General features: G+C 64.1%; 3 protein-coding genes across 3 annotated transcripts; all 3 read left to right on the plus strand.

The window, feature by feature from the left end:
• Positions 1-229: 229 nt before the first annotated feature.
• Positions 230-8035, plus strand: LMJF_12_0260 (conserved hypothetical protein; the record flags this gene model as incomplete). The annotated part of the gene is made up of 1 exon (XM_001681579.1): positions 230-8035. One exon carries the CDS (start codon positions 230-232, stop codon positions 8033-8035), a length of 7806 nt encoding a protein of 2601 aa, XP_001681631.1.
• A 761-nt stretch (positions 8036-8796) lies between these two features.
• LMJF_12_0270 (conserved hypothetical protein) lies at positions 8797-10506 on the plus strand (the record flags this gene model as incomplete). Its single annotated transcript, XM_001681580.1, has 1 exon — positions 8797-10506. The coding sequence occupies one exon, from the start codon at positions 8797-8799 to the stop codon at positions 10504-10506; it is 1710 nt and encodes a 569-aa protein (XP_001681632.1).
• A 1013-nt stretch (positions 10507-11519) lies between these two features.
• LMJF_12_0280 (putative ornithine decarboxylase) lies at positions 11520-13643 on the plus strand (the record flags this gene model as incomplete). Its single annotated transcript, XM_001681581.1, has 1 exon — positions 11520-13643. The coding sequence occupies one exon, from the start codon at positions 11520-11522 to the stop codon at positions 13641-13643; it is 2124 nt and encodes a 707-aa protein (XP_001681633.1).
• Between the last annotated feature and the right edge of the window lie 5097 nt (positions 13644-18740).

The raw sequence follows: 18740 nt of genomic DNA on the forward strand, positions 1-18740 counted from the left end.
ACGCTCCGGTGCTGAAGCACCGCGCACGAGACACAACGCAAACTCAAGCGCAAGTGTTTTCGCCGCAGGTAGCACGGCAGGGGGTGGCGCACCGTCATCTGTACCTCCACCAGCAACCCGACCAACGCCGCCGTCCCGAGCACTGCTCCACAAGCTGCTCCACACGATTCGAACTGAGAAGCGAGTCCCGTGGGACGCCCTCTCTCGGCTGCACCCGGAGCTGCTTCGCATGCCCCTCTATGCGTGCCGTCACGAATGGTGTGAGGGCTACTGCGCTCGCGGAAGCGCGACGCCGATCTTCTCGCTGTCGAAGGCCGATTCCGCCACCGCACCACCCTTGCCTGCCAGTTTTCTTACCACCACTGCAACGCCGTGTGGTGATCGCAGCGGCCATCGACGCCGGCTTCCGCCGCTGCTGCTCTGCGCCGCGCCCACCGGAACCGGAAAAAGCGTGCTCATCCCACTTTACGCACTCGACGCGCATTGGGCGGTGCTGGAGCGTCGACTGCTGCGGACGATCGACGCCTACGACAAGGCCGCTGCAGCGGAGGCCACGGCGAAGGTGCGAGGTGGCGTCCACTCCGCGCACGATACCCTGCTCTCCGCCACGACGGCGCAACAGACGGCGGCTGCCGCGACGGAGGCGGAGGCGGCCCACGTTGCCTTGCGGTCTTTCCCTCTTGACTCGCAAGAGAGCTTCATACGCGAGTTCATGGCCTGCAGCAGGCTGCGCATTGTGGTGAGCCAGCCAACTCGTGTAGCGTGTGCGGAGCTCGCCGCGTACGCAAGCGCGCTCTTGGACGTCGGTCGCACGTGTGTTGGTGCCAGTGACAGCTCCGAAGTGGCGCCGGCAGGAGCAGGACTCAGCGGCGGCCGCCGCCTCGACAAGAAGCAGTGTGCCCTGAGCCGTCGGCTTGTTGGGAAGCGGGTAGGTTTTGCTGTCGGTGGGGAGTCACAGTTCTGCTCCGAAACAGAGATTGTCTTCGCCACCCCCGGCTATGTTCTCAATGCGCTGCAGGTCTCCCATCCCCAGTCGTCGCTGTCGCCAACGACGCTTGTGGTGGACGAGGCACACTGCCGCGACATTGAGACAGATGCCTTGCTGGCCTGGATGAAGCTGTCGCGCGAGTGCAGCCAAGGAGGTGATGCTTCGGCATTGGCTGCTTCGGCGCCGCTCCCGGTGCTGCGTCAGTACTACGTGGTGTCCGCTACCATGAATCTGCAGGCGATGGACGCCTATCTCTGCCGAGGACTTCAGAACGGTGGCAACGGTGAGCGCGACGCCCATCCAGGGCCGCGCGAAGGCCTCGCTCGAGGGCCCAAGCGCACAATCGCCGAGAGCGATGCCCTGCCCGAGGATGCCGGGGGCACCGACCTCGTGTCTGCAGACGCGCCGCTTCTGCTTCTGTCTCCGATGCAGCGCCATCATGTGCGGCGGTGGTGGCAAGGAGAGCAGTTGCTCAGCGCTGGCGGACGCATCGATGGCGCAGACGTAGACTCCGCCGTGGGGCGGGCTGTGACGACGGATCCACGCGTGCGCGCGGCCGTCCTGCAGCTCGTAGAGGCCACCGAAGGCTACGGCGAGTGCGATGACGGTTACTGTGACGACCCCCTTCTCATCGGTGGCGCCGCGAGTGCGGCGAGCGGCTCGCCCGCCGCCAGTTCCACAGGACGCGCGGTGGCTGGCTCCTTTGCCAGCAGTGCCAAGAGTCCCACGGAGACCACAGCCAGAGTGGCGCCATTGCGTCTATCGCCTCCCCTCAACCCATCGGAGCCTCGCGGCGCTGACGGCGCGGTGATTGTCATCGCCACCCAACCATACCGTGTAGAGCGCTACTTCGTCGACGATCTGGATCCCGTGAAGGGCTGCTTTGCGAGGTCGCAGGTGCTGTTTGATGAGACCGCACGTCTCAGTGCTGCCGCTGCTGCATCGGCGGCAGCGGCCCGCACTCCTTCCAACGCACTGCAAGGTAGGGCTAGCGGAGGTAGGAAAGGTGGAAGCCAACCCAAGCAAGGCGACAAGGCAGCCTCCTCCGCGTCCGCCGCCGAAGCCACCCAGCGGTCGAGCAGGGGCTTTCCGATGTGCCTCACCGACGATGGTGCTGCACTCCGAGCACGGTTGATCGATTTACACGGCACGCGCGCCGCCTCCTATGTCATGCTCAACACCCATGCGCGCGCGCTCGTAGAGCTGATTCTTCAGCTGCTGCAGGCCGCACGGCTTCGATGGATCGACGGTGCGGCCGCACCTCCCGCGACACCGCGACCTCCGCGCAGCGAACAGTCCTACCACGCCGACGACATCACTTCTGAGCCGGTGTCAATGACTCTCACAGCCGCAGCTCCGCCGGCAGCGGAAGCTCCGATCACAGTGCTTGTGTTCGTCGCCGGCATCAGCGAGCTGCACCAAATCATGCTGGCTCTCGAACGGCTGTGCGACACCGTACAGCCCTCACCCTCGACGGCGTCGTTCCCATCCACCAACGTTGCAGACTCGAGCGCACCCTCGACTCTCGTGCTGCGCCACGGCTCCGAAGTCTTCTCTGTCGGTCTTCTGCACTCCACCGCAGTGGGAAGTCCGCAAGAACAGTTGACGGCGACGGACCACTCGGGGGCGCCGTTGCGCTTGCTTCTCTCGACCAACGTCGCTGAGAGCTCCCTCACCATTGCAAACACCCGCATCGTGGTGGACACGTGCCTTGAGCGCCGCATCAGCACCGACGACGTCACCGGTGCTACGCAGGTGCTGACCTCCTTTGTGTCACCGAGTGGGCTGCGGCAGCGGTGTGGGCGGGTTGGCCGGACTGGCGATGGCGTGGTGATCCACCTGGCGCCAAGGCGGTTTGTGCTTCCAGAGACCCCTCTGCGCCCTCCCACAACGACGACGCCAACGACGCGGCGGGCCGTGTTGCCAACGTCCTCAACGGCAGACATGTCCGATTCTTCAGCGTCGACGCTGACCTTCGAGGCCCTGCCCGATGGCGTCGCAACGGTGCTGCTACGGCTAACGTTTCTCTTTGCGAAGGTAAGTGACGCGTTGGCGGCGTTGCCGTCGCCGCCGAGCGCCGCAGCGGTGCGGCTGGCCTTGCAGCAGCTCGCGGATATGGATCTTCTCCTCTTGCCGGAGGCGGCAGAGACAACGCCGCCTCCGGAGGCGACTCGCAACGTACCCGATCTCGCAGCCGCACGTGGGTCCTTCGGTCCCGCTAATGCGGCCGCCCTCTATAGCGGCGACGGCGCGCTGCTCTCTCTACTAGACCGCAGCACTTTAACCCCGAAGGGTTACTTCGTGGCAAGTCTGCCGCTGCCGTACGAGCACGCCTCCCTCGTCTATTATGGCCTGCAGTTCTGCTGCGTCGAGGACGCGCTACTGGTGGCGTGCGCCATGGCCGTCCCGTCGCTGTTTCTGACGCCGCGTGTGTCGTCCAGTAGCGCCATCCAGGCGGGGGCGCGACGCAGCACAAACTCTGACTACGCCTCGCAGCGGTGGGGCGTGGACAGGATGCCGGCCCTCTCGCCGCTCGAGCAGTTCTATCGGCACCTCTGGGTGCAGCGCCACTTTGCCGGCTTCGCCGTGCAGCGGATGGTGCGCCCCGCCGCGTGCCCGTCCGACGGCGGCGGGGCGGCCATCAGCCGCCAGAGTATCGACAACAGCAATTCCGTGAGCGACACGGACGAACCCGCGCCCACCACGGCCGCTGCCACAACGTCGGTGGAGGGGCAGGCGGGCCAGCTGAGTGAACCCCTCATGTTGCGTGCGCTGCTGCGGCAGTGGTACGCCTTTTCGAATGTGGGCGCCTGCATCGGGTTCCAGAACACGCACGGCCTGAACAGGAGCGCCATGCGCCAAGTGGACAGCATGGTGGCCCAGACCTGCGGCCGGCTCATTCGACTACTGCTGCAGCTGAGCACCGCCTCAGAGGATGGCGCTGCCAAGCGCTTCGTTGTCGAGGATGCTGAGGCCGAGGTGGATTTCGGGGCCTACGTGTGCCAAGCCTGCGCTGCTGGGTCCGGCACGACTGTCCTGCCAAGCACGAACAGCATGCCAGGACGTGGCAGCCGCGGCGGTGGCAGCACTACTGGCTGTATCCCTTTTCTTCCAGACTGGCCTGCAGAGGCCCGGGAGCAGCTGCTGCGCTCACTGCGGCGCCTCCAGCGCGTCGCGGTGGGTCGTGTGCACCTGCGCCACACCGAAGTGCGGCAACGCTACGGTCTGCCGCAGTGGTACGGCAACGAAGAGCGGTGGATTCGACTGTGGGGTCGTCCATACCTGCGGCATGGCCCCACCGACCACTTGGCCTCACGTACCGGCGGGCGAGGAGCAGCCGAAAACAGTGCCGGTGTTCTGGACAAGGAGCGAGACGCAAGAGAGGCGGTGCAGCGGCACCCATGCTTCACGTACTGGGTCGATGGCCTGCCTGCCTTGCGGTCGCCCTACCCCTCCCCCTACCGGCAGCAGCGCACGACGTTCGTCGCTGTTGGCGGCGCCATCACCCCTTTCTCCACAAGTGTGCCCCCGCCGTTGTCCACGCAAGTCACGCGGTCAAAGGTGCCCATCTACCGCCCGCCAGTCCCGCCACCGCCGATCCCGCCCGTCGTCTTCGCGATGGGTCGCACCGACGATCGACTGTGCGCCGCCTTCGTAGCCGCGTTTGGCCACCGCACCTTGCGCGGCGAGGACGGGGGGCACCGCTTCCACCACCGCCGCCTGCGCCGCAACATGCAGGCGCTGGCGAACGACGAGGAGCACGTCTGCACCTTTCATATAGATGTGCAGCAGCAGCAAGAACTAGCGCCGCCGTTTCTGTCTAGCGGTGGCGCAGCGGATCAACTGACACTCACCGCGCCACTGTTTCCGCCGTCCAACTCCTACGACCTCCTCCACGCATCGGGTGTAACGTCGAAGTCGGTGGAGCAGGCCCTTTCTCCGTACCTGCGTGGCGCGGGCCTGCAGCAGCTGGAGGTCTTCCAAAGCAATCGCCTCGCCGTGGCGGCTCGCTTCGCCAGCGACGGGTTCAGCGGCCTCTTCGACAGCCTCTCGCCCAGCCACCCCGTTGTCCTCTGCGCCAACGGTGACGCTGACAACAACGCAGATGAAGAGAGCGACGACATGGGCAACGGCGGAGGCGACGCCGCCTCTATGCAGCGCGTTCATGATGTGCGGGATGGACGGCGCACCGCTGCAACGGGCACGAGAAGTGCCGAAGCTAGGTGTGGGGTCGCAACTTCAGAGGCAGCACCGACAAACACCCGGCTGGTAAGCGCAGACGGTGCGCATGGACCGCCATCGGAGGATCTACTGAAGGCGGTGGTGCTCCCGTCCGCGTTTCGATACGCTGGCGGGGAGAGGCCGCCACCGCCAGAGACATCGCCCGCCAGAGGCAACTCCCCTCGAAGAAGTCATCCGTACGTGCAGCTGGCACCTTTCGGTGTCAGCCTCCTCACTGCCGCGACTGCAGGCACCGGCGGTGGGGGTGTGGGCAGCGGCCTTGGCAGCCTCCAGCGCATACCCTTGTCTGGTGCTGCGACCGCTGCACTCAGCTCGCCGGCTGTGCCGGCGCAGCCGTCGTCGTCCTTGACCGCCGTTCCCACCTTACCCTCCGCATCGCTTGGACGCCAGGCCGGCTCCGCTGCGGATGAGCGGTGCAGCGTGCGCTTCGCCGAGCTCCCTCTACCGTCCGCCGCTGCGGCAACGCGGCCCACCCGCGGTGGCGCCACCACTGCGACTGCTACAACGACGGCGTGCGTGGCGTGGTCCGACAACCTTGGCAGTAGTGGCCGGTCGGTCACTCGAGCTGCCGTAGCAGCCTTGGGTCTGGCAGACCTGTTTCCCACAGCGCCTCCGCTGTCGAAGAACTCGTCGCCGCTCGACAGCCGGGGAACTCCCTTGCGCACCAACAGTGGCGATGACACGGCCGCCGCCTCTCCGCCTTCATCGGCGTGCACGAGCTCGCAGCCGTCGAATGGCACGGCAACGCCGACAACGCTTACGGTCAGTGTCGTGCCCCCCATCTACGTTACCGGCAGCATCACGTGGAAGGTGCTTCTGCCTGCCCTCGTACCCCCCGCCTCCTCGAGGGCGCATGCCACTCACAAGGGCAGCACCGACGCGGCGCCGCCGCCTGTGCACTACTGCATGCTCTGCAACTACCTGTGCTCTAGCCAAGGCACCCTTGACCAGCACTGCCGTTCTGCCAGCCATCTTGAGCATCTCTACCATGCCGTTCAGCTCGGACTGCGCCGTGAGCACCTGGCGACGCTGTACGGCTGGGCCCCACGGACCGTGAGTGGCCATCAATGCGCGGGCACAGATGAAGCACACACACGCGATCACCCCGGTTTCAGCGAAAGCGAGGGTAGCGTTAGCACACTCCACCTTGCACCGCCTGCCAATGCTGCGTGCCCGCTGGCGTCGTTACTCTCCCTTCAGAGCGCCACCCGCCTGCCGCTCGCCCAGCACGTCTACCCATGTGTAGTCGGTGCCCAGTCGTTCTTGAACTGCCTACAGTGGTCCGCCGGTGACCCTGCGCCGTCATCGTCATCCCTGTCTTCGTCACAGGAGGCGAAACGCCCGGGCGCTCATAAAGCGGCGGGCAGAGCAGCAGGGGCGCACCGCGCGACGCCGCTCGCGGTGGCTGGCAGTCTCGTGGCGCTGCAGAGCGTCGCCGATGTTCTTCCGCCGCCGCACCTGCGGAAGCCGGCGCAGCCAAGCCCGTGCCGTGGTGAGGCTGGAGTGGGGGCAACGCCCCCGTCGTCATTGGTCGACGCGGAGACGCTCTCAGCGCATCATGTGTGGGTGCTAAACTGGTCCAACAGCGGCGAAGTGAGTGCGGCACCCTCGCGAACTCCTTCACCACCGATGTCAGCGCTGCTCGTGGTGGCCGGCTACCTTGCCGCTGCCTCACCGCAGGCCACGGTGGCGCTGCTGCTCAACGGCACACACACACACCTCCACGCGGTGATGCTGTACGGCTTGGGCGTGTGGCGGCTGCCGACGCCGCTGCCCATGCAAGGTTATATGGGCCTCCTGGAGCATATCGGACGCGGCGGTGGCTGGCTCGGTGTGCTGGTGCCCATGACCAGCGATCCGTCCTATAAACGGCACGAAAGCGTGCGTGAAGAAGTGTCGCCTGCGACGCATGGCCCCTCTGACGATCTCCACTGGTGCGCTCCGGAGGCGGCGTGTGCCCTGTGTTCAGACAAACATCGCTGCGACATGTCGGCGAGTGCGCGCGCGCTAGACCGTGACGCCATTGTGGAGGCCACGCTACTTCTCGTCCTTCACGAGTATCTTCACGCGCGCCGCAACATGGTCACCCTGGCCGACTACGTTGAGCGCGTGATGCACAAGCTTCAGCTCTCGCCCTTCGTGGTGTCCGGCGCGCGTGCAGTGCAAGGGGCCGAACAGGCATCACAAGCGGTGACGGCAGCAGACGTGTTGACCGCATACCTGACGCACGTCCGTCGCGGCCAAACCGTACAGGCACTCTTGCGCGACCTCGGGTGCGGCTTCGCGACACCACCGCGCGCTCTGGCGGCGCTCATGCGGCCCGCAAATGCGTCGACTCCTGCCAGAACTGCCCAGGGGAGCTGCCGTGGTGCGCCAGCAGGGCTGGGCGAGGGCCGCAACCGCGAGGCGTCCGTGTCGCCCGCTGCGGCGCTGGCAAGGCGACTCAGCTACCGTGCGCTGGGCGCGGAAGGGGCAGCGGTGGAGATGATGTTCACGGTGCCACCGGCGCTCCCGTCGCGGCTACCGCCGGTCACCTTTGCCGCACAGCTGCGTCAGTTTTACGTCGACCGTCGCGCGCACCGCTGGGCGCCGCAGCGGCAGGCGTCCGCAACGCGGACACGCACTGGTGACACCGCAGCCATCACCGCCCGAGCCGGAGACGAGGTGCTCAACAAGGGTAAGCCACATGCGCGCCCTGCACGTGCGCTCCAAGCCCGCGACAGGGCTGGCCGCCTACGTGGCCCCCGCAAGGTGGACAAGGGCATCGACATCGTGAATGATGAGGAGAACCTGCCGCAGTTTTAGACGCTGACTTCAAAGGAAGGGATAGAACGGTGTTACGCCACCCTCCTGCACCGCTGGCGTTATTCGCACACCCGCACGTGCGGGTGTGCTGGTGTCGCTGTTTGGGTTTCTTCTTTCTGTGTGTCGAGCCATCCCTGCCTATCACAGAGCACGACTAAGTAAGGTGCACCCACACGGACTCGCTAACCCCATCACCGACGCACAGACTTCCCCGCGCCGCCCTCTCGCACCCCTCTGCTGCTCGGTCCCACCATTTTCGATCGTATTGCATGCGCGTGCGCCCCCCCCCCGATCTTCCCCCCCCCCCCCTCTCGCCTCTGTGCGCATGTGTGCATGTAGAATCGGATATGAGAAGCGGAAAGTACGGAGGCAGCGCGCTGCACCGTTGGCACGCACGACTCTCGACACACACACACACACTGACACATACTGCTGCTGCTTTCTCGGCCCAATGCTTCGCCCCTTCTGCTTCTCGGTCGGTTTGTCTGCCTCTATCCCTGCTGCATCGTTTCACTCGCCGCGGGTGCCTGTGCAATGCCCTCAACGCACGCACGCACAGGCACGGAGAGAGGGAACGGCAGCCGCTCCTGCGCGTCTGTGTGTATCGGTGTTGAAAAAAGTGTCCACAAGCGACAACAACAGCAATGCTGCGCTCGCTCCGCGGTGCGGTGCACTGTCGCGGCGCTCGCTGCATTTGTACCCGGGGACGTGCCGCATCCAGCCAAGCGATTCTGTCTCTCGCACGCACCGCACAAGGTGCGATGTCGACCTCGTCACGCTCGTCTTCCGCATCGACGGCGTCTTCCGCATCGCGGCGCTCAAAGCGGCTGAGCTACGCCGACGCGGACACGGTCCTCGGCGAGAAACTCACGACAGCGCCGGTACGGGGTCTGCGGCCAAGCCCCCGTGCCGGCTCGATCAACACCGCGATTGGTGCCGCGCGCCATGCATCATTACGCACCCGCGCGCAGCAGCGCTGGTTGACGTTGCTGCTCGCGCTCATGCGGACACCATACCTCGGTGCGGTTACAATGCGTGTGCTCGAGGCCTGTGCCTACGCCGCCTATGTAAAGGGCTCTGTTATAGTATTCACTCGTCGGCGTTCGGGGCCGCCGGTAGCGGTGGCAACGGAGCCGGGCTCCTCTTGCGAGAACGTCGACTTGTGCGAGGCGGACGGCACTGCCCAAACACAGGTGTCGCAGGCACGGTGCAGCGCCGACCTGTCTGCGGCAGACGACCTCTCAGCGCCGCCGCGTCTCTCGCCGGCCGGCCACCCCTCCTCCTCGCTTCTCTTCTCTCGCGACGCGCCGCTGCGTGAGCACGCCCTTGACTGTCTCTACATCGGCGCCAGCCCGATCCACAGCAGAGGGCTGTTCGCGGCACGTGCACTGCCGCGCGGCACCCGCATCATCGCCGAGTCGCGCCGCTCCCTCCTACTCGCCCCGCACTTTGTCACCTTGCTAGCTGACACGCACGAGAAGCTGCCGGATACGTGGCACTACACCCAACCTACCGGGTGCGTCGTGGAGTTGGTGACGCAGGCTCAGCCGCATCATCTAATGAACCACAGCTGCGCACCGAATGTGTGCAGTGGACTCTCACACACGTTCTGGGAGGCCGCCACGATCGCAGGTAAGTGGCAGGAGCAGCAGCAGCGCTCACGGCGGAGCGGCTCCACGCACCGTGCCGCCAGTCAGCGCACGGAGGCCTCCCACGTCAACGTGAGGGAGGAAGGTAGTTGCAGTGACGGGACAGCTTGGACTTCGTCGTCGTCGTGCTTGGCCGCCGCAGCGCACAGCGCGGGCTGTGGCGAGCGGTTGACGCGGTGGCCGTACTTCGCTGACGCGAACAGCTTCTTCCTGACTCGCGATGTCGCGGCGGGAGAGGAGCTCACGCTGGACTACAGCACTCGCATGGCCCCCCTCTACGCAGGGGACTCAGCACGCGCGCTGCAGTCGCGCAGCTGGCTGCTCTGCCGCTGTGGGCAGCCGTGCTGCCGCCACTACGTGTACCGCCCAAAGCCAGAGGTCAGCGTCTTTCTGCGCGCGCTGTGCACGGGGTCCTACGGACACGAGCGCGGCACGCAGCCGTCAGGGCAGCACAACGTGCCGTTGATGCCGGATCGTGCAGCGCTGTCTTGCCCGATGGACGCGCGCGACCCCGTGCATGTCATGGCAAAGTTGCTCGAGCTCGGCTTCGATGATGAACTTGTGCTCCTGAGCTATGCCGCCAGCAGTGCGGACGTGGTGGCATACCTTTATGGGCAGCCGCTTCCCTCACTACAGAGGCCCTCACGAGCGCGATCGCTGGCACCATTCGCACGCATGTGCCCGTCGTCAGCGGGCGCGCCGCCAGCGTTGCACGAGAGCATTATCGACGTGGAGGTGCGCAGGGTGACCAAGCGCCAGCTGCTCTCGCAATACCGCTATGTCTTCCAACTCTTGAACGAAGCGGTGCCGGTACGTACGTGAAGGGCCTCCCTACGTATGTGTGTGTGTGTGTGTGTGTGTGTGTGTGTGGGTGTGTCTGTGTGTGTGGGTGTGTGTGTGGGTGTGTCTGTGTGTGGGTGTGGGTGTGTGTGTGTTCTTTTCATGGGGGAAGAGGGGGGAGGGAGGGCGACGGACTCGGCCGAACTAGCGCAGCGAGTTTATGCCAAGAGGGCCCTCCTCCTCGCCCGTGGGCCCGCCTTCTCTTCTTCTCCCACCATCCCCCGCCTCCCTCACCCGCACTCATGCGCAGCGAAGGACGTCGCATGTAACCGGTGTGCCGTAGACCCGCATCGTCGAAACGCCTCCAAAACGGTAGCAGAAGAACGCCTGAAGGCGCTCGCGCACAGCCACAAGCGTACGTAATCGCACACACGCTCGTACCCACCCAACCCCAAACCCCCGAACACACATACATTCCCTTGCCAAGGAGGCGCCGCTACGCAAGATGCACTGTGCCTCTTACGCCTCCACTGACTTCTTCCCTCTTTCTCTCTCCGCTCGCACTGCGTCACGCTCCTTCTTGTTGCGGCTGTGTGGGTTCGCTCATTCTCGGCGTCTTGTCCCCCTTCCCTCGTGGCATCATCGTCGTCGTCGTCTCCCCGCCACCGTCCACGCTGCACATGCACGCTCCACAGCACACTTCGCCTTCCGAGCTGTCTCCCTCACTCCCTCTCTGTAACCCTAACTGTCGTTGCGGCTGCCGCTCTGCATTCTTTCCGGCAACCTCTCCTGCGGTTCACTGCCAGCGTTGCTCCTACCTGTGGCACTCCGCTCCTCTGGCTCCTCACACGCACACACATCCTCATCCGCACTCTCTCAGTCTCCTTTATCAACCGCTGGAGCTCAGCGCATTTGCTTTTTCGGCCGCCGCTGCACCTCCTCGCATCTCCCTCTTCCCTCGCCCCGCGCGCACCGACTCCTCTCTGCATTCTGCACAGACGTGCCAAGGAGCTCTCCCGTGTGTATCGTCGCCCGCCGCCCTTCCCAAGTGCTCGATGGGTGATCATGACGTCGCTCTCTGCCAAGTCAGCCACTACAACCATGCGAATTACTGGGACTTCGTGCCGCTGCCAACGGTCACCGATGACACGGGATGCGAAAGTCTGCGTCATAACAGCGATTCCGAAAGGATAAGAATGGCGCCGCCGCCGTCCGCATCGAAGGCGGGCGCGGCCGAGGAGCGCCTGCCCCCCTGCGAGAGGCGTCTATTGGATCAGTACCACATCCACCTCCAACCCGCCAACCGCAACCCGCTGAGCCGAGCCGATTCCGCTGCTGGTCGAAAGGAGGCGGCGGAGACCCCCGCGCAGGTGCAGATGATGGCTTGTGTTGCTGCTGCGGACTCGACTGCGGATCAGCACGCCCCTGTTGCAGCCACTCAGGACCTCGTGGACCTCTTCTTTCTTGAGGGCAGCCAGGCCGTCGACGGTCTGTGCTTCTCGCCCTACCCCATCTACGGCTGGCGCACGGCCGAAGAGCGCCGGGCTGCCGTTTGTGAGGTGTTCAAGGCGTACAACGTGGTCACGCGCCTGCCCGCCTCGCCGGCTGCCCTGGCCGCCGCGCAGCGCCGCGACAGCCGCCACCAACACTCCGCCATCGCCCCCATCAACAAGAGCGTGATCGAGACGCGTGAACAGTACTGGCGCCGCCTGTCGAACCTGTACATCCAGAAGGGTGTAAAAGATGCTGCTGCTGCCGCCGACGCTGCGACTACGACGGCGACGAACGGTGCCGTCCCCGCTGCCCCCGCCTACGAACCCGAGGATCCGTTCTACATCATCGACCTCGGCCGTGTTGTGGAGCAGATGGCGCGCTGGCGTCACGAGCTGCCGATGGTGCGCCCTTACTTTGCCGTGAAAAGCAACCCGCAACCGGCTGTTTTGGAGGTGCTCAGCGCCCTCGGCGCCGGCTTCGACTGCGCGTCCAAGGAAGAAATACATATGGTGCTAGGTCGCCACCTCGTGGCGTCGCCGGACGACATCATCTTCGCCAACCCGTGCAAGCAGCTCGGCGACCTGTGTGAGGCGCAGGCGTGCGGCGTCACCTACGTGACGGTGGACAACCCGCTGGAGATGGAAAAGATCGGTCGCCTGATGCCCTCCGCCCACGTGATCATCCGCATCAAGACGAACGACAGCAAGGCCCAGTGCTGCTTCTCCACCAAGTTCGGTGCCCCCCTTGAAGATGTCGATGGCCTACTGAAGGTGGCCCGCCAGCTCAACGTCGCCGTGTGCGGCGTCAGCTTTCACGTCGGCAGCGGCAACGACGACCAGTCTGCGTACCTGTCCGCGGTACGCGACGCCTACCACGTCTTCCAGCAGGCAGCCCAGTACGGCTTCAAGTGCACCCTCCTCGACATCGGCGGCGGCTTCCCGGGCACAGAGGTCGTCCAGGGCAGCGGCAATACCTCTTTCGAGATCATCGCCCGCACTATTCGACCGGTACTGGCGGAGCTCTTCGGCGGCGGTGATGTCACCATCATCAGTGAGCCCGGCCGCTACTTCACAGCTGCCTCGCACGCGCTTCTCATGAACGTATTCGCCTCCCGCACGCTGCGACTCTCCGATGTCGAGGTGAGTCGCCAAGCCTTCCAGTCCGTCGTGTCGATGGACGAGCCCGAAGAGTACCAGTACTACGTCAATGACGGCCTCTACCACAGCTTCAACTGCATCCTCTATGATCACGCCCACCCAACGCTTCTCCTGCTAAACGACGGTGACGGCGCTGACGGAGTGAAGAGTGGCACGGCGGCGGCAGCGGTGTGCAGCGAGGAGGAGGGCGGGATGTCGCTGAGCGGTCCCCTGGTGAACGACCCACTGTTCGTGTCCGCCTGGGACCGCCGTCGCAGCTTCGCGCGCCGCCCGCTGCGCATGACAACCATCTTCGGCCCCACCTGCGATTCGATGGACTGCATCCTGAAGAAGCAGCCCTTCCCGGAGATGAAGCTGGGCGACTGGCTTCTGGTGCCAGACATGGGCAGCTACACCACCGCCGCCGCAGGCTTCTTCAATGGTTTTGCGACACGCCGCCGTGAGTGGGTGAGCTCTGTGAACTTGTGCGCGAGGCCGAAGCCTGTGTATACACGTGAGGGCAACACGCTGAGGTGTATGAGCGAGTGAGCGAGGGACCGAAAGGAGACCCGGTGCGGTAGGGTGTGCTCTTCCATCCCACAAGAGGGTGGACGGTCTCTGCGCCCCGGCCACCTCACCGCCTCCTTGAGCCACCCCGCCCCCCTCCCCCTCTCTCTCTCGTCCCCTTCTTTGTGTGGTGGTTGCACTCGTATTCGTGTTGAGGGATGCACGGCGACGCTGCGCGCTTGTGTTGGTGCGCCTGCGCCTGCGCGCGTGTTTTGCTTTTCATTCACCTCCCCCCCCCCTCCCCGGTGTCTTTTCATGGACCTCCCCGTCGCCACTCTTCTTCGCCGCTGACTTCGGTTTTTGCTCGTCTCTGGCGTCTACGCGACGCAAGCCCCCTCCCCCTCACCCTTGTGCCTTACAAACTCCCACTGACAGCGCTTCCACTTACCAAGCCAGCCCGACCCCAGCGAAGCCCCCTCGCCGCCGCTGCTGCCGCCGACCCCCTCCCTCTTGCCTCGTGTCTCTCCTGCTCCCTTTCTCCTGTCGTGGGCATCAGTAAGCGAGGTCGGCGCACACGCGCATGCGTGGGCGAGCCAGAGATCAAGTGATGCCGGGATATACCATGCGTGTCTGTGTGGGTGTGGGTGTATGTGTGTGTGGGGGTGTGTGTGTGTCTGTGAGTGTGTGTGGGTGGGTGGGTGGGTGTGGGTGTGGGTGTGGGTGTGGGTGTGGGTGGGTGGGTGTGGGTGTGGGTGTGTGTGTGTGGGTGGGTGTGGGTGTGTGTGTGTGTGTGAGTGTGTGTGTGTGTGTGTGTGTGTGTGTGTGTCCGTGTGTGTGTGTATGTGTGTGTGTGTGTGTGTGTGTGTGTGTGTGTGTGTGTGCGTGTGTGTGTGGGTGTGTGTGTGTGTGTGTGTGTGTCTGTGTGTGTGGGTGTGGGTGTGTGTGTGTGTGTGGGTGTGGGTGTGGGTGTGGGTGTGAGTGTGTGGGTGTGTGTGTGTGGGTGGGTGGGTGTGTGTGGGTGTGGGTGTGTGTGTGTGTGTGTATGTGTGTGGGTGTGGGTGTGGGTGTGTCTGTGAGTGTGTGTGTGTGTGGGTAGGTGGGTGTGTGTGGTGTGGGTGTGCGGAGCTTATCCCGTTGTCGCTATCGCTGTCCCCGCTGTTGTTGCTGAATGGCCTGGTGCCGGTTAGCCTCCCCCCCCCCCTCCCCCTCCCCCTCCCCCTCCATGTTCTTGTAGCGCGCGCAGTACTAAGACGTTCACTGACACCATAGTGAATAACAATGTCATGTAAAGAGCGCGCTTGAGGGAGGGAGGAAGACAGCGACGTGTCCGTGTGTGTGTGTGTGTGGGTGGGTGGCAGCGGAGACCACATACATGCACACACATATTTATCTATCCCTATATCGAACCTTCTAGCTGTCTATCTATCTGGGTGACTATATGCATATACCTGCCGCTTCAACAAAGGCGGCGACACTGGCACGCCCGTGCTCATGTGCGTCTGAATAATATCGATAAGAGCAGTTTAGGATGAGCAGAGGAAGGACAGGTGGAGGCTTGGCGTGTGTCCGTGTTTGTGTGTGTGTGTGTGGGTGTGTGGGTGGGTGGGTGTGGGTGGGTGTGGGTGTGTGTCGCTCTGTTGCCCTCTTCTGACCACCTCTCTGTGAACTGTAATGAAGTCCCCCAACATCCCCACCCCACCCCTCCCTCGCCGCGGAGGCGCACGTCTTCTTCGTTCATTTATGTGTGTGCGTGCGCGCGCGGTCTCGGGGTCTGCCTTCCGCTCGGTGCCAAAATCGCAGCGAAGGCGGCAAAGACGGGGAGGAGGAGGAAGAAGCAGGGCGGGTCGCAGGGCAGGGGGCGGCTCTCGCTCGTGATCGTTTCCGAGTCGTCGGAATGATGCCGGTGCACTTTTCCATATCTCCGTTTCTGTTATTTGCCGCATACCAAGCGTACAACCGCAGTCAGCGCCACTGTGACGGCACCCCTCGCCTCTCCGCTCCTCCCCCTCCCTCTCCGGCCATCCCACGATCTCACCACCCCCACGAACGCGAATCACGGTCGCGAAGGTGAAGGAGATGGGGGAGGGTGTGGTGCACCGAAACGAAGCCGTACCGCGAGAGCGAGAGAGCGGCGCATCGTGTGCAAGCGATGGAGGAGGAGGAGAGACAATACGCGAAGAACGTCATCGACAGAAACACATGAACGACTTTGGAGATCTCTCTGTCTGTGTGTGTGCGTGTACACAGCATGTGCATGATGGCGGGAGCCTGTCAAGAAGCAAGAAGTAAGAGGGAACACACAACAGTGCACCGGTGCGCCTTCCGCCTCCCTCAAACAACCACTTGGCCACTCGCCTGCCGACTTGAATTCTGCGAAGGAAAGTGCGGGAAGGCCGTCATCCGAGGGCCCCACCCCGCCCCTCCCTCGTCGATTGTCCTGTGAGCGAGGTGCCTCTCTCACCGCGCTTGCGTCCGTCCAGGTTCGATGGGCGTCGAGAGGCACGCACAGCTAGTGAGCACGCACAACACGGAAACCAAACGGCCATGCGCGTCACAACGACGAAAGCAAAATAACGCAGAGCAGTGACGTGGACGGATACATGGGCAGCAATAAGCCCCCTGACCGACCGACCGATCATGTCTGGCGTATAGTGTGGCCAACGTTGTCGACCTAAGTTTCTGTGTGTCTGTGCACGTGTGGGTGTTTTCGCATGTCCAGGCGCGGATGCACAACACGCAGGCGCTGCAACAGTGAGACCGGCACTACTCTCTGCAGAACACAGCCACGTGTACACGCCGCGTATTTTCATGCCAGCATACACGCCTGCCACTCACTCGTCAGTGCATCCGCCGCTCTCCTTTCCTTGCGTGTGTCCTCTGTCCTCACCACCCCTCCCTCGATGATGCTGGGGCGCCTAAACCGTCGTGCCACAGGTCCCGGCCCCCCCCCCTGCTCTTCGGTGTCGACGGAGAGGCCTGGGCTGGCGCTGTGCCGAAGAGACTTGCGGTCGTGACGACGTCCGTACCAACCCACCACACATCGTGTCGACGGTTCGACAAGTATGCGCAGCCGCCCGCTCCTGCCAGGGGCGTGCGGATTCAGAAGATGACGGAATGCGCCCTGCTGCCACAGGCCCATCGCAACATCTCACCTGCCGCGGCACATGCATGCTAGCCATCCAGACACGCCCACTCCCTCCTGGTCAGCAGAGCACGAGTAATGGACGGAGATAGGCGGGATGAGATGCGTTACAAGTCGACCGCACAGCGCGTGCGTGCGACGCATGCGGCATTGCATCTCCTCCATCTGACCCTGCGAACCGATCAGGCGCAGGTGCGGGAAGCGTGACGTGAACACACCCGAAGGGTCGCGCCGAGTCCTCCAGGCTCCAGTAGGGAGAGCCTCCAAGTCATATTCTAGGATGCCGTAGCTGGAAGCGGCTCAGGGCGGAGCATGGCCCACAGGCAGGGTGCAGGGTCTTCGAGGGCCCAGCCCTGAGGCCGGCCAACATCGTCCCGGAGCTCATCCGGCATGTGACCTTGGCCACCCCCTACCACCCGCGCGACAGACGCCGGTGGTGGGCGGTGGGTGTGCGTGCGCGCAGTTATGGGCTTGCTCCGCGGTAGCATGCACGCGCTGCGTGAGCCACAGCAAAATCCTGCATGGCTCTGCGCCACACCGCATGCGGCCATGCGCCACGCGACCGCCCCCTGCGCAGCCCTGTGTCACAGGCAGCCCGTCCGCGCGGTGCGAAGCAGCCGTGGAGACGCAGGTATCACGGCACAATGCGCCGACTCCGTCATCTGAGAGCGCGGCCCCTCCGCCTCACACTCTACCCATGCTTCCGCCCGCCATCCACAGCCCTAACCGCCGACATCAGTAGCGATGCATCGCTCTGCCCTTCCCCCCTCCTACGCCGTAGGGGGCTTAGCCCTGTCACCACCGGAAGTGGCTCTGCATTGGGCAGGGATTGGGGGGTGAAGAGGGGAGGGGCCGCTTGGCTTTCCCCACACGCAGTGTGTGTGTGTGTGTGCGCGCGCTGGGTGCCACGCACTGGGGTGTGCCTGTGTCATGAGGGGTGAAGATCCCCTTCACAAACGACATAGCAAGGGTGAGAGATGAAGGGACGGAGGGCCCGCTCCCGCCCCACCCCATCACCCTCACTACCCCTCGCATACTCTGCGAGAAGGCTGCAGGGGTTGGATAACGACCCCCACCGGAGCAGGTGTTCACATCGAGACCTCTTTCGTGACATGCGTGCTGGCGGTGATGGCAGAGCGAAGGCAGTCGAAAGGGAAAGGTGAGGTTGCAGCGGGGAAGAGGAGGAGAGGCACAAGCGCAGAATCGAGGCGGCTATCGTCTCCCGCGACAGACCCTCCCTCCTTTCTCTGCCCCCCCCCCTCCCCACCCCACCCCTCTCGTTCCAGCCGTTGTTCTCCCCGCCGCTGGGTATCACCACCGCCATCATAGTAGCGTTAAGGCAGCACGCGTCGAAGTGTGTGTGTGTGGTTATGGTGCAGGGTGGTGTCACGATTGCTCTATTTTGCGTTTTCTACCGCCTCCCCTTTCCCCTTTTCTTATCCTTGTCCTCCTGCGGCCGCATCTGCGTCGCTCTCGCGCCACCCGGAGCGCCATCCACTCACCCTCACATATGTGTCTGCCTACGTGCGATGTCGCCTCCGACTGCGCAGCCTCGCGAAAAGCAGTACGTGCGCTGACGAGGAGCACAGGCGAAAGCAAGGAGACACCAGCCGCTCTCAGCAAGTCACGAAGCCTCGGTTGTGCACACGAGCACATGTACACCCCCGTGCGGGTGCGCCGGAACTCACGCGTGTTCAAGCCGTTTTCTATACCTGTCCGATACCCAGACAGTGAGGACAACGCGCATAGAAGACCGCTGCAGGGCGTCAGCAGCACGCCTGCTTGCCTGCTGCATCCGCTGTGTCTGCAGTCCGTCATAGATTCATCACCTCTACCATCAACCAGGAGGGAGGTTGCCTGTAGGCCCCTCCCTCTCGCCTCCGCCGACTGGCTCTGTTGAGGATCCGCTGCTTTGTTTCTCTCGGCATGGAGAGCAACGCCTCATCGCGCCCGCACCGCCCCTTCTACGCAGGTGTGGCAGATCCCTTCATCGCACC

This window comes from Leishmania major, chromosome 12, assembly GCF_000002725.2.
Source record: "Leishmania major strain Friedlin complete genome, chromosome 12".
Lineage (NCBI taxonomy): Eukaryota > Euglenozoa > Kinetoplastea > Trypanosomatida > Trypanosomatidae > Leishmania > Leishmania major.